The 17,899-nt window shown below is 58.3% G+C and overlaps 6 protein-coding genes across 6 annotated transcripts; 1 reads left to right on the top strand and 5 right to left on the bottom strand.

The window, feature by feature from the left end:
• Positions 1-148: 148 nt before the first annotated feature.
• On the bottom strand, positions 149-1,224 carry PHYSODRAFT_314513 (hypothetical protein; the record flags this gene model as incomplete). The annotated part of the gene is made up of 2 exons (XM_009527688.1): positions 149-1,138; positions 1,195-1,224. The coding sequence occupies 2 exons, from the start codon at positions 1,222-1,224 to the stop codon at positions 149-151; spliced, it is 1,020 nt and encodes a 339-aa protein (XP_009525983.1).
• A 432-nt stretch (positions 1,225-1,656) lies between these two features.
• PHYSODRAFT_314505 (hypothetical protein) lies at positions 1,657-4,461 on the top strand (the record flags this gene model as incomplete). Its single annotated transcript, XM_009527689.1, has 2 exons — positions 1,657-1,692; positions 1,777-4,461. The coding sequence occupies 2 exons, from the start codon at positions 1,657-1,659 to the stop codon at positions 4,459-4,461; spliced, it is 2,721 nt and encodes a 906-aa protein (XP_009525984.1).
• Positions 4,462-4,689: 228 nt separating this feature from the next.
• On the bottom strand, positions 4,690-7,185 carry PHYSODRAFT_314506 (hypothetical protein; the record flags this gene model as incomplete). The annotated part of the gene is made up of 1 exon (XM_009527690.1): positions 4,690-7,185. The coding sequence occupies one exon, from the start codon at positions 7,183-7,185 to the stop codon at positions 4,690-4,692; it is 2,496 nt and encodes an 831-aa protein (XP_009525985.1).
• Positions 7,186-9,181: 1,996 nt separating this feature from the next.
• PHYSODRAFT_502298 (hypothetical protein) lies at positions 9,182-11,836 on the bottom strand (the record flags this gene model as incomplete). The annotated part of the gene is made up of 2 exons (XM_009527691.1): positions 9,182-11,575; positions 11,633-11,836. 2 exons carry the CDS (start codon positions 11,834-11,836, stop codon positions 9,182-9,184), a joined length of 2,598 nt encoding a protein of 865 aa, XP_009525986.1.
• Positions 11,837-13,633: 1,797 nt separating this feature from the next.
• Positions 13,634-15,960, bottom strand: PHYSODRAFT_330975 (hypothetical protein; the record flags this gene model as incomplete). The annotated part of the gene is made up of 5 exons (XM_009527692.1): positions 13,634-14,580; positions 14,647-14,896; positions 15,163-15,436; positions 15,481-15,692; positions 15,730-15,960. The coding sequence occupies 5 exons, from the start codon at positions 15,958-15,960 to the stop codon at positions 13,634-13,636; spliced, it is 1,914 nt and encodes a 637-aa protein (XP_009525987.1).
• Positions 15,961-16,228: 268 nt separating this feature from the next.
• Positions 16,229-17,668, bottom strand: PHYSODRAFT_300182 (hypothetical protein; the record flags this gene model as incomplete). Its single annotated transcript, XM_009527693.1, has 3 exons — positions 16,229-16,865; positions 16,966-17,105; positions 17,543-17,668. The coding sequence occupies 3 exons, from the start codon at positions 17,666-17,668 to the stop codon at positions 16,229-16,231; spliced, it is 903 nt and encodes a 300-aa protein (XP_009525988.1).
• Positions 17,669-17,899: the final 231 nt, after the last annotated feature.

Consider the following 17,899-nt stretch of genomic DNA (forward strand, 5'->3'; position numbering starts at 1 on the left):
ACCCAGTGCTTTGGGGGCTCGAAGGCTTATCACCAGCAAGTTATGAGCTTGGTGGAGGAATATTAAGTAGACTTCCGACGGTCTAACGTACTCCTACCTGTCTGCTGTGTCAGTTTTAGGCTCTATCTGTGTCTACAGTGCAGTTTGGTCAGTGCTGCGGGCTTCCGAAGGTATTGTGCAAGGGTGAGGCGAGGTGCTTCCTGGCTGATTGCACCGTCTTGGCCACAAATGATGCCAAGCCGGGCGGTGCGATTCGGTCACGGAAGCTGCGACCTTGTGCGTGGTCTTGGTCGTTCTGGGAGACGTTGGACGCTGAAGAGAAGTAGGACGTTGCTGGGGACAGCCAGATCGTCGCGTTCGCGCACTCGGGCGGCTCACTCACGGCATTCGGCAGCTCCATCAAGTTGTTGAAGAGATCGGACCCGCGTCGACTGGTTTCCTCCCTCGTCGACCGGACAGGACGGATCGTCGTGCGCTTCTTCTGTCCCTTTCGCTTGGCCATCGTGTCGCTGGTGCTGTTATTGCCAAGCGGCACGACGTCGTAGTCGGCACTGCGCTCGGACGTGGCCAGTCGCAGCTCGAACTTCTCGACCTGCTCCTCCAGCGTTGTCTTGTCGACTGAAAGCGTCTTGAGCTCGAACTCCATCTGCACGAGATCGGCACGAAGACTGGCGATCACTTCGTCCTGCGCTTGTAGTTGCCGTGCCTCGTAACTTGCAGCACCCGTGACTGTGGCGTCCAGTGCGGCCTGCAGTGTGTCACGCTCATTTTGAAGATGCAGCACCTGCGCGTGCGCCGCTGATAGCTCTTCTTCCAGCCTACGGCAGTGCATTTGAGCCTTATCCAGTGCCTTCCTGGCCTCAGCTCGATCCCGACCTGCACAGCTGACAGCAGCTTGAAGCAATTCGGTCTGCTTTTGCTGCTGTGCCAGAGCGCGCAGCAATTCGTCGTGTGCTTCGCGCATGTCGTTGGTCTGTTGTTCGTCTTCAGCACGCTGCGCCGCTAGGTGCGCACTCTGTCTGTAGAGCGCATCTCTCTCAACGCGCAGTCCACTCAGCTCGCGTTCCAGAGCGGCATTCTTCTGTATCAGGGCAAGTTGCTCACTCTCCGCCTCCTTACGCTCTTGCTCGCGAGTTCGCTCCTGGGTCTCTAGGTGCGCTGCCAGCACCTCGACGTCTTCCTGCAGTTGGTTGCAACGCTGGACGAGAGCCTCGTGGCTCTCATCCTGGACAACTTGCGTTTCGTGCTCACTCTCGTCGCGCTCACGGTCACTGTCGTCCACGCTGAGGGCGGAGGGCTCGAGCTCAGGAGAAGTGGACGCTGCTGCAGCGTCGCGGACTTTTCTGCCCAGCTTTTTGCTTGCGATGGAGGCGTTGAGGTCATCGGCGTGTCCGTTCTGCTGGTTTGACGTGTGAAGCTCCAGTGGTCGGTGGTGCGCCCAGATTCGGGTGGATGTAGAGGGCTCCATCCTTGTATGCTGCTGCTGCTACAAAGGTTTGGTGGAAGTGAATGGAGCGCAGGGAGCACTTCAACTGCAGCGACTGTCGATCACTAAGATGGCTACACGAAAATAGAACGCAAAAAATAGAACGCATTTCGGTGGTTGGCCCATTTTGATGAGCATCGGGCTGCAACAGCTCGGCAACTCACATTGCCATGCAGTCGCACCACTTCACGAGCCATGACTTGGACGTACGCTACAGCTTTGCAATGTATTGCCAATCGTCATTCTCCACACAAACGCCCACTTTCCTTTCTTGTACATGTGCTGCGTAGCTGCTCGAGTCGTACGTCCATGACTGCATCCAGCAACTGCCGAAGCTCCCGGCCGCGACGGATGCCGCAGTGGCGGGGGCCAGCATCCAGATCCCCACGTGCTGCTCGTCATACCACACCGTGTGTACCAATATGCTCAAGGAGATCGTGACGCTGCTCTCGCTCTTCTCCCCGCGGCTGTGTCGGCTTATCGGCCAGGTCTGGGATCTCGCGTCTCTCAACGTGTTCGTGCTGCTACAAGTGGCGAACACAGCTCTGCAGGACGCCCAACAGTTGCGCGAGCAGCTAGTCTTCATCGAGCGCTTCCACGCGGAAGGTCTGGAGCGACAAGCCTCGCTCACCCAGCGATACGAAGACGAGATTGCTCGCCAGCGCGTGAGTGAGCAGGGGCTGCGCGCTGAACTGCAAAAGGTGCGGCAGCGCGCGAACCACCTCGCAGTGGAAAACGGTCAGCTCCACCTCATCGTGGGTCGAGTCCTCGACGCCCAACAAACCATGGAGGCTGCTCGCTTTGACAGCTCCAATCCTGCGGAGCAACTGGCGTCGCTGGAGTCTGACGGTCAGCGCTTCTGCGAAGACGTCGCGGCAGTTGGAGATGCCGAAGAGCGTGAGCTCTTCGGAGTTGGTGATGGAGCTGAAGACGCACTGTCGCGGATTCAGACTGTGCACCCCATCGAGAGCTGCGCGACCGACTTTGAACAGCTCTTTCAGGCGCTCTTCGAGGGCGAGGAGCGCAACGTGCGCGTGCTCAACGAGATGGACCGCTTCATCAACTCCACTGCTGTCGCGCTGCTCTGGCGGTACGGATCCACGGAGGAGGAACACCAAATGATGCACAGAATGCTGAGTGCGAGCACCGTCGGCACACAGACCGACGGGACTGTGACCGAGAAGCCTTCGCATCTCAGCGCTCGAAGCGGCGATCACTGGGAATCCGACAGCGACGACTTCGGGTCGGACGACGACAATACAAGCGCGCGCGTAGTCGCTAAGAAGAGTCAACAAGAGCTCGAGGATGAAGACAACCAGCAATACAAGAAGCCGGCGAAGCACGAGGTGATTGCAGTCACCAAGCACCAGGTCATCCCACCAACCCTGCGCGCGCAGTTGGACTCGCGCCCTCGCGTCAATCGCGTCCTCGACCAATGCCAACTCAACCGAATCCTGCTGCGACTATACCTCGAAAAACTCGAGTGCGACGCGCGCACGTTAAGGCGTCGGCGATTAGTCAGCGCTCGTGCTAGGACCGACAGCAGGACCCCGGACACAAGCGCAAAACCCATCGCAGTAGTCCGCACGCCACTCCACCGCTTCATGAAGGAGTTCTTCGTCACTCGCTACGAAGTGCCGGCGCTGGCTGATTTCCACATGATGGAGGTCGTCAAGAGCTGCCTCTACTATCACGAGCGGCTCAAGATCGCGCTTCGCAAAGGCGCAGTCTTCGCGTCTGCTGCGTTGGTCGGGTGTCTCCCAGGAATGCCCGAGAACCTCATCCAGCACATGCAGCACCACAATCAACACCACCAGCATGGCGAAGCAGCGATACATGATCATCCACTCCAGGAACTTTTCCAGCAACAGCAGCAGTTTGTCGCCGCCGACGTCCGCGTAGCACTCTTTAGTCAACTATGTGAGCTTGTGCCGTTCGACACACGCGGCACAGTGGTGGATGCAGCAGCAATAGGCGGGAATCTCGCCGCCTGCTTGTTGAATGCCGTGGTGGACGTACTCGGCGACGCGCTGGAGCTGGATCCAGCCGTACGGTCGATCGCTGAAGTTGAGGAAGTCCCGAATGAGGCGAGCTGGGGGTTCCCACGCCCGCTTGCACTTGAGCTCTTGACGCGACACCTTCAATTTGTTGACCAGCCGATTATCGAGGACACTAAAGCTCGGATCATGCGGTTGGCGCCTCTGTTGCGGTCGACTTCAGTTGAAGACGCCATCGCAGCCGACTACATCTCGGTTGATGTCTTCCTGGCGCTCTTTGCAACCACGTGGATGAAATACGACCAATGTCTGGAAAACAAGTTGCGCGAGAGCTTCCGCCATCAATTGCTGCTGTCCTCCCCCTTCGCCAGGAAACAATTGGATGCTCGGTTGGCACGGACCAGCGTGGCTGTGGAAGGTGAAGGAGACACCTCACAGCGAGACAGTGAAGGCCCAACAGGCCGACCGGCTAGTCGGGTGAGCACCTGGCGCGCGACCACGGTGTTGCCAACCGTGTCCGTAGGAGCGACAGCGATCGCAGTGCACTCGACACCTCTGGAGCTGCTCACTCAGGCTTGGATGACGCTTGAGAACGAGACGCTGTCTTCACTTGACGTCGAGGAGCTTGAGAGCACGTTCCGCGGGCTGCTGGAAGCCAAGCGACTTGACGGAAAACATCACCGCCGGCAGTCGTTGAAGAGGCTGCCTAAGGACACCCAAGACGCTCCTGTAGGAGCTGGAGTCTCCCTCGGTGGCGTGACTGAGAAAGAGTTCGTGTTCCACGCGCTCCAAGTTCTTCGACGGCGACGCAACAACTTCGGACTGCGCACGAACAGCAGACGCCCACCTCGCTTTGCCGTTTACGGTAGCCCTGTTCACGAAGACATCGGATCAGTAAAAACGGACGAGATATCAATTCCTCTCGAGTCCTTGAAGCCTGGACTCACCACCGAGAGCCTTGCCTACGTTGGCAAGTAGCTGCTGCAAGACACGACTCGTAAAAAGCAATGGAAACAATGAAACAAAACTGAGATCATTCACTTCGGCTGCATCTCCATCCATCGCATCCACTGGCAGACACGGGTTAACAGTAATTCTGCAGCACTTGCTGCATCCTCCTCCTCGGAATTGGCGGACGCTCCCTGCTTTTTTGCATCTCTTTTTCTTCTGCTCTCGGCTCGCCTTCTCCGTCGTCTCCTACGGCACTTATGTGTAGAACATGCGGTTCATGACGTTGCTGTGAACCTCAGCGAACTCGAAGTTGGACGCGTTCGAGTTGTACGAACTTACCGTGGACGCGCCATCCGAGCCATCGTTCAGGAAGAAGCGCGCACGCGCGGCCGCCAAGTGCGCGTAGTACACGGGCGTCACGAAAGACACCGAGCGCGTGCAACGCGAGAACGTATAGCCCAGGTGGTATGTTAGACGCTGGATGTCCTCGGCGGACATCTTGTTCTCATCGTGCAGCACCGTGTAGTGCGCAGGCACAGTGGTGCCCTGAATGCCGCTGTGGCCGTACAGGAAGAAGTCGAAGCGATGCGGATTCACCACACCCGTGTCGATAACGGTGCCAGGCATCACGTTGCCCTTGCGGTCGGCGTCACGGGAGTTCACCGCGAAGGCTCGCAAGTGGTGGCGCTTATTCACCACCACGAACGTCACGGGCGGGTTGTAGTCCTCCGAGATCATCTTGAATGCCTTGCGGAGCGCTCGCATCTCCATCTGCAGGATGTCGTGCATTTGCCCCTCGCTCACACCATCGCGGTAGTAGATCACGTGCTCCGGTTTGCGCTGGGTGTTTTCATAGTAGGCGAGGAACAGCTCGCGCAGCATGTTCGGTAGTTGCTGGATGTCGCTGGAGGCCTTCTGCGCCGCCACGCGCGTGGCGTACTGAGCCGAATAGCGGTCCATGGAGGCTACAACCGCGGCAATGGACGGCCGACCGCCCATACCCGAGCGCGGGTGCTCCACGTCGGCACCGATGATGATCGTAGGCGCGGTGCTGATCAGCGGGAGCTCATCACGCAGCACAGCGTTCTTGCCCTTTAGCTTCATGTTGATCTTCAGGCACACGTTAGCACAGAACTGCGGGTTGGCACGCGGTAGGTTCACGGAGGCAATGCACTGGCTGGGTAGGCCAAGGACCGTGTCCGACATGCGCTTCACGTCGCCATACACGGGCGAGTTCTTGGCCGGCAAGATCACAAGCAGAAACTGCGGCGGGCCAGCGTTCCGGCGCTCGAGCTCCTGGTGACACATCTTCATGAGTTCTTCGACCTGGGCGCCACGGTGTTGGTCTTGGTGGATCAGCACGGGGTTCTTGTCTTCGAACGGGAGCCCGCGCTGGTCTCCCAGATCCGTCAGTTTCCCAATGAAGTTGTGGACCTCACGCTCATTCGCGTTAGCAGCGACGATCACGCCCCAATTGCGTACAGGAACACCTTCCACAAATCTCTTGCTGTTGAGGCTCCACTGGCCGCCGGCCGGACGCTCCGATACATTCTGGTATTGGACATCAGGAGCATCAATTACGTGCGCCTCGGTCGACTCGAGGCGCTGGTCCACCTTGATACCGAAGGCAGCGAGGAACGGGTCATTCTCGAACCCAGCCTGGCGAACTTGCTCCATGATGTTCTCTTGGCGGTTGCGTGGGGGTTGACTGGTTTGGCGAATGATCTCCGCCGTGTCCAAGTCGTTGATGTTAGCGCAGCGCTGTCCAGGAGCGACCTCGCACACCTCAATCGGCAGCCAGTTTTCCTTACCGGGTCGCTTGCTGCCAACGTTAACCAGCGGCAGGTTGGGGTAGCGCAGCTGCATGTTGTACTTGCCACTGAAGTACGCGGCCACGGACATGGTCTCTCCCTTGATGTTCACCATCGTGAGGTTGGCAGGCTGGGCGCTGACGCCGAAAATCGCGCGCTTGCGATCCTTGCGGTGCGTCGGGACTACCTCAATCTTGCGCAGTGCGCGCGCCAGCGACTTCATGTCGCGCTCCGACAAGTCACGAACCTCGTCAGGGCCGCGCGCACGCAGTGCTGCCATGGCGAGCTGCATCAAGGGACCCGGCGAGTAGAATACCGTCGCTGCCTGGTCGACGTTCATGAGGAGCTTGTGGTCGGCAAGGCGGATGGCTTGGTGGTAGCCCCAGCACAGTTCCTTGCCGCCCTTCAGCGTGTGCGTCTTCTTCATCGTGAAGAAGTTGCGTCCGACAGCAATCAAACGCTGCGCACCCAAGTGACGAGCCACCACGTCAAGCGCCTGAAGAACGGGCATGACGTTCGTATCCGGGTTCGCGTAGTAGTCCGTCAAGCTTGACGTCGAGATCGTCTCCACCAGCTTCATCTTCGCCACGAACGTGCGTGGGCCTCTGAACGGCCGGCGAGCGGCGCCATCGCCACCAGCAGGTGGTTGCTGGGGAGGAGCGGGCGCACCGTTACCGTCGGGATCGATGTCAGGGAAATCCTTCGCGTTCCAAGGCAGCATGGTCGGCGCGTAAAGCGCAGCCATACCATCGTGAACCACCCGAATGCCGGCAAACTCTGCTTCATACTGACGAAGCGCAGCGTTGATCACGTTTCGCACCAGCGAGCGCGGAAGAGGGCGTTCCGGACGTGCCTCTCGTTTTGGCGGTGCATCTGCGGACTGCTCGGCCATCTCCACGTCCTTGACGTCCTTGCCCTCCTGCTTGATCTCTTCACCCATGCTCTCATCCTTCTGGTCCGCGCCTGACGGACCGTACTTGGAGTCGGCCTGGAGATCGGGCGAGCGCTCCACGTGCACGTGGTACTTGAATATCTCCGGGGGCGCCGAGTCGAGCGAAATACCGAAGTAGTTGACGTTTAGTTGCGTCGTCTTGCCACGCTGCGTGACGCCCGGGCGGCGACAGAACTGCACTTCCTGCTGCAGATCGGCGTCGTCCGCGCGGACTTCACGAACGCCGGCGCGACCGGTCCACTCGTCCTGGATGCGCGGGTCGGCGATCGGCTGTCCGATCTGCTCGTAGCCAGACCCGGAGATAGCGCCGGCGCCGGGACCCTCTTGGCCACGCGAGCCACCGCCACCGCCGCCGCCTCGTCCTCCCCCGCGCCCTCTTCCTCCAAATCCACCTCGGTCTCGGTCGCGGTCACCGCCGCCTCCATATCCACGATCGTCTCGGCGATCTCCACCTCCGTAGCCACGATCGCGGTCTCCCCCACGACGGTCTCCTCCACGGTCGTCTCGGCCTCCATTGCCGCCGCCTCCATACCCACGATCATCTCGGCCTCCTCGATCACCGCCGCCACCATATCCTCGATCGTCGCGCCCGCCGCTAGCTGCGCCGTATCCACGGTCGTCTCTGTGGCTCCCATAGCCACGGTCTCCATAACTCCCTCCTGCACCACCACCAGCAGCGCCATAACCACGGTCGCCGCCGCCTCCAGCTCCATAGCCCCGATCGTCTTTCTGACCGCCTCCACCTCCATAGCTGCATCGGTCGTCTCGCGCGCCGTATCCTCCGCGCGAGCGATCTTCATAACCGCCGCCATATCCACGAGACCGGTCATCGTAGCTGCCCCCGCTTGCGCCATAACTTCCACTGCTGCCCCCGCCGTATCCACTGCGACTTTGATCGTACCCCCCGGAAGATCCACCATACCCTCCTCTGCTGTCGTATCCCGAAAATGCTCCTTCGCCGTACCCTCCAGACGAGTGGCCGTACCCTCCTCCACTGTCGTAAGATCCTCCTCTACTGCGGTCGTCGTAGTTGCCGCTGCCTCCTCCTCCGTAGGCCCCGGACGAATGGCCGTAGTCATCGCCGTACCCGTGGCCACCGCCGTAGCTCCCTCCACTGCTGCCGCCTCCTCCGCGGCTGTAGTCGTCGTAGCCCGACGAGCGCGAGCTGTAGTCGCCCCCGCCGCGCTGGTCGTAGCCCCCGCGCGAGTCGTAACCTCCGCGTTGATCGTACCCCTGCTGGCCACGCTGGTCGTAACTCTGGTGCTGCTGGCCGCGCTGGTCGTAACCTTGCTGCTGCTGGCCGCGGCCTTGGTCGTATCCTTGCTGCTGCTGGCCATAACCGCCGCGTTGATCGCCGTAGCTGCCTCCGCCGCCGCTGCCCGGACGGTCGTCGTAGCCGCGGCGGTGGTCGTAGCCACGCTGGTCGCCGTAGCCACCGCCTCCGCCGCTGTAGCTCATGCTCGTGCTGGTGTCTGCCTCGCTTCAGTCCTTCACTTGAGCCGCGTCTGGGATGCCACGCTTGTAACGGCTGGAAGACAGATTTACACTGCGTTTCAGTAAGGTAGATACTGACTAGGCACTAAAGCGGAGGATTAAGCGGCTCACTTCAACTTGATCCCTTCCATGAGGCCAGTCCCTCCCTTTCCCTTCCCTGACGTTGAGGCAATATATTGATGCAGATTGAGGGACGAGGCTGAGCGACAGATGGGAGATGGCGGAGGTGCTTGGCTCAACGGCACTCTGTGGCCAACGGAATCGAGGCTCCGACTTTAATGCACCAAGATGCATTGGCAATGAGCACCACAGCAGCATCGCCTCCCTTGCAATCCTGCCAGAAGATCGAGATCGAGACGTAGTGGAGTCACTCCATCTAAACTGCAGCTTATTCTTCACGCAATGACTCGCTACACTAAATGCAAAAGCTTTTCCTTGGCGACGACCTCACCCCCTCACTCAGTGGCCGCCACCGACCGACGCAATCAATCTACACGTAGAACATGCAGTCGAGCATGTTCTTGTGCAGACCGGCGAAGTCGAAGCTGGACGAGCTGGACATGTTGGTGCTCATGGACGCCGTGTCCGACGATCCCTCGTACAGGAAAAAGCGCGCGCGGCCCGCGGCCAGGTGCGCGTAGTACGCCGGGGTCGCGAACGACACGGAGCGCGTGCAGCGCGAGAACGTATAGCCCAAGTAATACGTGAGTCGCTGCAGGTCGTCGGCCGACAGTCGGTTCTCGTCGTGCAGCACCGTGTAGTGGCACGGGACGCTCGTGCCTTGAATTCCGCTGTGGCCGTACAAGAAGAAGTCGAAGCGGTGCGGGCTCACCACGCCCGTGTCCAGCACCGTGCCCGGCACCACGTTGCCCTTCTTGTCGGCATCACTCTGGTTCACGGGGAAGACGCGCATGTGGTGGCGCTTGTTCACCACCACGAAAGTCACGGGCGGGTTGTAGTCATCCGACAGCATCTTAAACGTCTTGCGCAGCGCGCGCATCTCCGACTGTAGAATGTCGTAGAACCGTCCTTCGCTCACGCCGTCTCGGTAGTAGATCACCCGCTCGGGACGGCGATCGGTGCTGCGGTAGAACGACAAAAAGAGGTCGCGCAGCATGTGCGGCAGCTGCTGGATGTCGTTCGCTGCCTTCTGCGCCGCCACGCGCCCAATGTACTTGGCCGAGTACGCGTCCATGGAGGCCACAACGGAGGCGATCGACGGGCGAGAGCCCATACCCGAGCGCGGGTGCTCCACGTCGGCGCCGATCACGATCGTTGGACAGGAACTCACGAGCGGCAGCGGCTCTCGCAGCACCGAGTTCTTGCCGCTCAGTTTCATGTTCATCTTGAGGCAGACGTTGGCGCAAAGCTGCGGGTTGGCTCGACGTAGATTCGTCGCAACGATGCACTGACTCGGGATCCCCAGCACCGTGTCGGAGGTGCGCTTGATCCGGCCGTAGGAGACGGAGCCTTTGTCCTGTTTGATGACCATTATCAATTGAGGCGGCCCGTTGCCCTGGCATTCCAGTTGTCGGTAGCAGGCCTTCATGAGGTCCTCCACTTCTCCACGCTGGCCGCCACAGCGATCGATCACGAGCGGGTTCCGGCACTCCATCATTAGTCCGCACTTGCACGCAGTGTCGACCATCGTCCCAATGAAGTTCTTCACCTCCCGCTCGTTTGTATTGGCGTCGACCACAACGCCCCAGTTCCGCAGTACGGCTCCCGTCACGAACTTCTTGTCCTTCAAATTCCACTGGCCACCCGACGGTCTCTCGGACACGTTGGCGTACTGCACGTCAGGAGGGTCAAGCACGCGCACGTCCGTCCTCTCCAGTTGTTGGCCCACCTTCATCCCGAACGCAGCCAGGTACGGATCGTTCTCGAAGCCTGCCTGGTGGACTTGGCTCAGGATGTTCTCGCGACGAGCGTGCGGAGGTTGACTGGTCTGGCGGATGATCTCGGCCGTGTCCAGATCGTTGATGTTCGGACAGTGCTGGCCCGGCGCGACATCGCACAGCTCAATCGGCAGCCAGTTCTCTCGGCCAGCCTTCTTGCTGCCTACGTTCACGAGCGGCAGGCTCGGGTGCTGCAGCCGCAGGTTGTACTTGCGCGAGAAGTACTCGGCCACACTCATCGTCTCGCCCTTGATATCCACCATAGTGCGGTCAGCGCGGTCCGGACTAACGCCGAAGATGGCGCGCTTGCGGTCTTTGCGGTGCTTCGGCATGACTTCCACCTTACGCAGAGCGCGCGCGAGGTTCTTCATATCTCGCTCCGTTAGATCGCGGACCGCCATTGGCGAGCGCACATTAAGAGCCGACATCGCCAGCTTCATGAGCTCGCAGGGCTCGTAGAAGACCGTGGCCGCCTGGTCGACATTCATGAGCAGCTTCTTCTCGGACACGCGGATGGCTTGGTGGTAGCCCCAGCAAAGTTCCTTGCCGCCCTTGAGCTCGTGCGTCTTCTTCATACCGAAGAAGTTGCGGCCGACAGCAATCAAACGCTGCGCACCCAAGTGACGAGCCACAACATCAAGCGCCTGAAGAACGGGCATGACGTTCGTGTCCGGGTTCGCGTAGTGCACCTCCAAACTTCCCACGGCGATAGTTTCTGCCAACTTCATCTTGACGACGAACGTGCGCGGTCCTCTACGACGTCGGCCGTCTCGGGTCTGTTGATCCTCGCCGGTGGGGGCGTCAGGGTTCACATTGGGAAAGACGCGTGAGTTCCACTCGAGCTTCGTCGGCGAGTAGAGCGCCGACATGCCGTCGTGCACCACGCGGACCCCACCGAATTCCGCCTCGTACTGGCGTAGCGCTGCGTTGATCACATTGCGGATGAGTCCGCGAGGCAGTGGCCGCTGGATGCGAGGCGGTTCCGTCTCCAGTTTCTTCTCTTCGTGGCGCTCCATGCTTTCGTCTTCAGGTGTGTGCGCCACGTCGACATGGTACTTGAAAATCTCCGGCGGGGCGGCGTCCAGGGAGATGCCGAAGTAGTTCACGTTCATATTCATCGTCTTGCCTTCCGTGCCGAATCCCGGACGGCGGCAGATCCGCGTCTCCATCTGCAGCCCCGGGTCTTCCGGGTTGACGTCAATCGGAGGAGCTCGGCCAGTCCATTGATCTTGCAGCCGCGGGTCCATGATCGAGTCCCCGATCTTCTCGTAGCCGCAGCCTTGAATTTCACCGATACCTGGTCCACGCTCAACCCGTCCTCGAACTCCTCCACCTCCAAAGCCACCGCCTCCTCCTCCACCGTATCGACTGCCTCCACGATTATCTCGACCATTGCCACGGTTGTCTTGGTTGGCATTCCCACCATAGCCACGACTGTCACGCGTCTTGGATTCATCATTGTATCCTCCTCGACTGTCACGGTTCCCACCGTAGTTTCTGCTATCGCGAGAGCTCGAGTCCCAGTTCCTTCCGTAGCTTCGATTGTCGCCGGAATTTGAGTCGCCGCTCCTGTTGTCCCGACCCTCGAAGCCTCCGCGAGAGTCTCCACCGTAGCCTCGAGTGCTGTCTTGTCCTCGAGAGCTGTCGTAGTTCCAATCATTGTTTTCGCGTTTGTAGGCACCTCCTGCATCGTGCCCGTACCCACGCTCACCGTGGCTGCTTTGACTTCCACGCGAGTAGTCATCACCGTGGCGCTCGCCGCCGTGCTGCTGCTGCGAGCGGGTATCAAACTGATTGCTGCTTCGGCTGCCACCGCTGCCATATCTCCCAGCAGAGCTGCCATACGAGGAAGAGTAGTCGTAGCTTCCGGAGCGAAAGCCCCCACCGTAGTCTCTGCTCCCGGAGGCTTGATTGTTGTAGCCCCCGCTATAACCATGAGATGATCTTTCACCGCGGCCTTCGCCATAGCTGCGGGAGCTCTCGACGCGTCCACCGCCGCCATATCCACCGCTGCGGCTTTGACTGTAGTTGCTGGACGAAGAGGAAGCACTGCGATCATCGTAATTGTAGCGTCCGCCGTAGGCGTCACCCTGACTACGATAATTGTAGCCTCCTCCTCCACTTCCGTAGCTGCCAGCCCCGGATCCATAGCTGCCGCCGCGACTGGAGTCACAGTCACGTGAGCTTGAGCTTGACGTGGAGTCGCCCCCGAAGCTTCCTCTGCGGTTGTAGTCGTCATACCCCGACGAGCGGGAGCTGTTGTAGCCCCCATCACCGCCATTTCCTCGCGACTCGTACCCGTAGCCCATCGCAGTGCTCGGCGTTTTCAGAAATGATCAATGCCGGAGCTGAGCGAACCCGCATTTCGTCGCCTGGGAGAGGACAGGGACCTAACTGCCTGAAAGCAATGCTGCAGGAGTGCTGCAGGCTCGGTGATCTCCGAGTGAATTGCTTCGGCAAAACAAACTTCAACTGGGACGTGCCGATACCAGCACGGATTGACTGTCATCGAAGCCTTCGTTACTGGTGAGTCCCAGAGGTAAGCGTTGCTCCATCGAAAGGCAAACGCTAACGGCAAGACCTCGCAGCTTTTGGTTCATCCGGCAGCAAGGCCAGCAAAAATACCACCGCTTTGCTTTCACTGCGAAGTCCTCACTCACTGCATGGATAGATGCATGTCTTAAGCAAGTAAATGCTGCAGAATCCGTAATGCGCAATAAGGACACCAATGCCAACTTCATTAAGAGACCAAGCTCAACCCCGAAATAATGAATCCCCTTTTCACTTGTGCATTCCTGCATCCACTACCCACCCGCTATACGAAAAACATGCCATTTCTGACACCGTCATGAGGATCAGTGAACTCGTCCTTCGTATAGTACAAGCCGTCAGGTACCTCTCTCCTGCAGCAGCGCGCTCGGCGGGCCGCTAAGCGCGCGAAGTATACTGGCGCAACAAATGACGTGGACCGAGTGCTACGACCGAGCATGAATCCAAGGTGAAACGTGAGGCGGTGCACGTCTTCAACTGACAAAGCGTTCTCGTCATGCAGGAGTGTAGTGACAGGGGATGCTAGTAGTTCCGTGGCCGCTGTTGTGGCCATACAAGTAGAAGTCAAATCCATGTGCATCCACAATTCCCGTGTCAATGATTGTTTCAGGCTCCACGTCATTCTCGCAATTGCCGTCGCTCGAGTTAGTCGGGAAAGCGTGCACATGGTGACGCTTATTGACTGCTATGAACGTAATGAGAGGCGGGCAGTCCGCCAACAGCATTCTGAATGCCTTGCGCAAAGCATTCATTTCTGTCTGCAAGACGCCAAAATGCTGATCTTGGCTCGCTCCTCCCCGGTAGTAGACAACATTCTCCGGTATCTGACCCGTGATCTGGTGCCACGTCACAAGCAGCTCGTACTGCACGCGGGTCAACAGCTTCATGTCACCAAGTGTCTTCTGCTCGGCCACACGCGCTACATACTTCGCTGAGCTACAGTCCAGCGAAGCAACAAACGAAGCGGTTGACGGTCTCCCCCAGTTGCCGTTATGCTCCACACTTGCGCCGATCACCAGTGTTGCAGCTGAATTGGGGAATGGCAACAGGCCTCGAACTACAGCATTCTTCCCATCCAGTTTCATTTTAATTTTGAGGCAAAGACTCGCATAGTAATGCGGTTTTGCCGTGACGATTTTCTGCGAGAGAATACATTGACTCGGGACTCCCAAGACCGTATCGGACATTTGCTTGATTCTGGCGTAGGAGTTAGCGCATTTATCCGGCTTGATGACCATGATGAGCTGTGGCGGGCCCTTGTTACACATTTCCAGCTCCTCGAAGCACATTTTCATGAGTTTTTCGACGTCCACTCCACGATACCCGTCCGACCGAACCATGCAGGGGTCACTATCCTCGAAGGACAACCCGCACTCCTCCCCCATCTTCACCAAGTTGGAAACAAAACTTCTCACTTCGCCCTCACCAATGCTGCTGAACACTACAACACCCCAGTTGCGAAGTACTGCGCCCTCCACAAATTTCTTGCCTCGTACATTTCACTGACCGTCCAATGGACTGGTTGACACATTCGCATACTGCACTTCTGGGGGAGGAATGACGTGGGCGTTCACTATCACAAGACGTTGCTCAATCTTTAGTCCAAAGGCGTCCTGGTACGGATTATCGTCAAAGCTGATACGACGAACCCGGCCAATTACCGTCTCCAAAGGAATGTTGGAAAACTCGCGCGCCTGCTTCGTGACTTTAGGATCGTCGAGTTCGCTTTTGCGCTGTCCAGGGGCCACTTTACACAACTCAATCGGAAGCCAATTCTCCCTTCCAGGTCGTTTGCTTCCCACGTTTACCAGCGGAAGGTTGGGGTGTTGCAGCTGAATGTTGTGCCTCCAACTGAAGTACTCGGCCACTGACATTGTTTTGCCCCCAAAATGTACTAATCCATCACAAGTCGACGTCGAGCTGAGGCGTAAATGCGGTGGCTAATGCCTGTGCGATGTGTGAAGGTCACTTCGATCCTGCGTAGAGCTCGGGCTAGTTTTCTTTGCTCCCCATAGGTCAAGACTGAGATCTCGGAAGGTGAACGCGCGCCCAAAGTGGCAGTCACCAGCTCCGTCAGGTTTCCCGGTGTGTAAAAGCTCAGCGTTGTCTTGTCCAGCTTCAGCAGGAGTTTGTGGTCGGCCACCCGGACGGCTTGGTGGTATCCCCTGCGCAGTTCCGCTCCGCCATGTAGGGGCACCAGCTCTTCGCCATCAATCGAGAAAAACTTGCGCTCCACAGAGACCAAGCGCTGGCGAGCGAAGCAGCGCAGAATCACACCGAGAGCTTGCAACGCGAGCCTGGAATTCACGTCCGGGGTTTGGAGTAGTAATCTCTCAGCGACTTGACTGCGATCACGTCGGCTAGCTTCATCTTCACCACGAATGTACCTGTGGTGGATAGGGGGCTTTGCACAGAGTCTGGAGCATTTTCCACTGAATCTGGATCCACATTTTCAAACGTCTTGGTCTGTGCAGCCCACGGCAGTAGCACAGGTGAATACATCAGGGATCCACCGTCGTGCACCACCCGAGTGCCTCCAAACTCTGTTGCGTACTGCCGGATTGCAGCGTCGATCAGCGGCGCATCAGACCGCGCGCGTATTGCCACCGCCCGTCTGAGCGCGAGATGTCCACATGATAGAGAAAAATCTCTGATGGGTTGAGTCCACCGACAACTCCATGCAATTCACCTGCAGCTTCACAGTTTTGCCGCCAGTGGCAACTCCCGGTCGACGGCAGATGAGAAATTCCTCCAAGATAGTGTCGAGATCTTCAGCATTCTGCTCCGACTCCACCTCAGCAGTATCCAGCCCTCCAGTCATCGCTGCAGCTGGCTCCACGCGTTCGTCGGTCCTTCCGTAGCTAGGAGAGCCATCCTGAGCTGGCATTAGTATCTGAGTGGGGCTACAGCTCCACATACACTCCACCACCTGTCCGTAGTCCGCACAGCTCATTTGATCGATTGACTATCTTCACCGTTATTTTTCGGAATCGAAACGAGCAAAAAATTTCAATTTGGGGGTAATCAAAACATTTTTGATTGGTAGAACTGTCCTCCTCAAGAGGACACAAGTGCATCAGCCACTCCACCTAGATGTAAAACATGGCGTTTTTCACGTTGCCGTGCACCTCAGCAAGCTCGAATTGGGGTGAATTTGCGCTGTCCGAGGCGTCTCCTTCAACCGCCGAGCCTTCCTTCAAGAACAAGCGCGCCAAACGCGCGTACTGCAAAGGCGCCACGACCGCAACCGAGTGTGAACTGCGCGAAACAGTGTAGCCGAGGTGGTAGGCGAGTCGCGTGATGTCATCCGCCGACAGATTGTTCTCGTCGTGCAGCACTGTGTAGTGACACGGGACTTTCGTGCCGAGAGGGATGACTCCGTGGCCGTAGAGGTAGAAGTCAAAGCGGTGCGGGTCAACCACGCCCGCGTCAATCACAGTGCCAGGCACTGCGTTCCCCATGTGGTCGGCGTCCCGAGACTCCACTGGAAACGCGCGAAGGTGGTGCCGTTTGTTGGCCACGACGAACGTCACGGGAGGGCGGTAGTGCTCCGAGATCATCTTGAACGCCTTGACAAGTGCTCGCATCTCCGCCTGCAGGACGTCGAACTGCTGCCCTTCGCTCACACCATTGCGGTAGTAGAGCACGCGCTCCGGCTTGCACTTCGTGCGCGCGTAGTACGCAAGCACGCATATTCGGAAGCTGGTGGATGTCACTCGAAGTGCTCTGGGCAGCAACACGAGCGGCGAAGTGCGCTGGGTATTGGTCCACTGATGCAACTACAGCAGCAATAGATGGTCGAGACCCAACGCCCGAGCGCGCGTACTCAACATCCGCACCGATGATGATAGTTGGAGCTGACTGGATCAACGGTACAGGCTGTTGCAGTGTCCAGTTGGTCCCTCCGAGCTTCATGTACAGGACGACGACGTAGCCCTGCGCGCGTTCGATGCCAAGATGCACTGACTGGGGACGCCAAGCACGGTGTCAGACACCCGCTTGATAGTATCGTAGAGACCGTCAGTTCTCGCTTCCTTGACCACCACAATAAGCTGCGGCTCGCCTTTATCGCGCTCTTCCAGCGTGCTGAAGCACATTCGCATGAGATCTTCAGCTTGAGTTCCAGCGTAATGATCTGCGCGAACGATACAAGGCTGGTCGTCTTCAACAGTCAGCCCCATCTTACGTGCAGCGTCTATCAATTTGCTAACAAACTCGTGAACTTTTTCCTCACTCATGTTGGCAGTGACAACAATCCCCCATTTGTGAAGAACTGCCCAATCCACTATCCGCTTACCCCGTAAAGACCATGAACCGCCCGTAGATTTTCCAACAGAAGTTTCAAACTGCAATTCAGGTGGCTCAATGACTCGGGCGTTCACCATCTCGGTCTCAAGACTCACTTTCATCCCAAAGGCGGTCAGATACGGATCATCCTCGAACCCCAACGCGTGAGCATACTCGTCAATGGCTTTATGTCGGGCATTTGGAGGCTGGCTGGCTCGGAGGATGATCCCGGCTTCGTCCATTCTGCTTATGTCACGGCAGCGCTGTCCAGATGCGAGTTCGCACAACTCAATGGGCAGCCAAATCTCCTTCCCCGTTCGCTCACTGCCCACGTTGACGCACGGTAGCTATGGGAACCTCAGCTTCGTTCTGTAGCGCTTGTTGAGATATTCAGCAACCGACATGGTATCACCCTTGATTGAAACCATGAGCTGGCCAGCACCAAGTTCGCTCACACCAACAATGGCGCGCTT

Source organism: Phytophthora sojae (genome assembly GCF_000149755.1).
Source record: "Phytophthora sojae unplaced genomic scaffold PHYSOscaffold_4, whole genome shotgun sequence".
Lineage (NCBI taxonomy): Eukaryota > Oomycota > Peronosporomycetes > Peronosporales > Peronosporaceae > Phytophthora > Phytophthora sojae.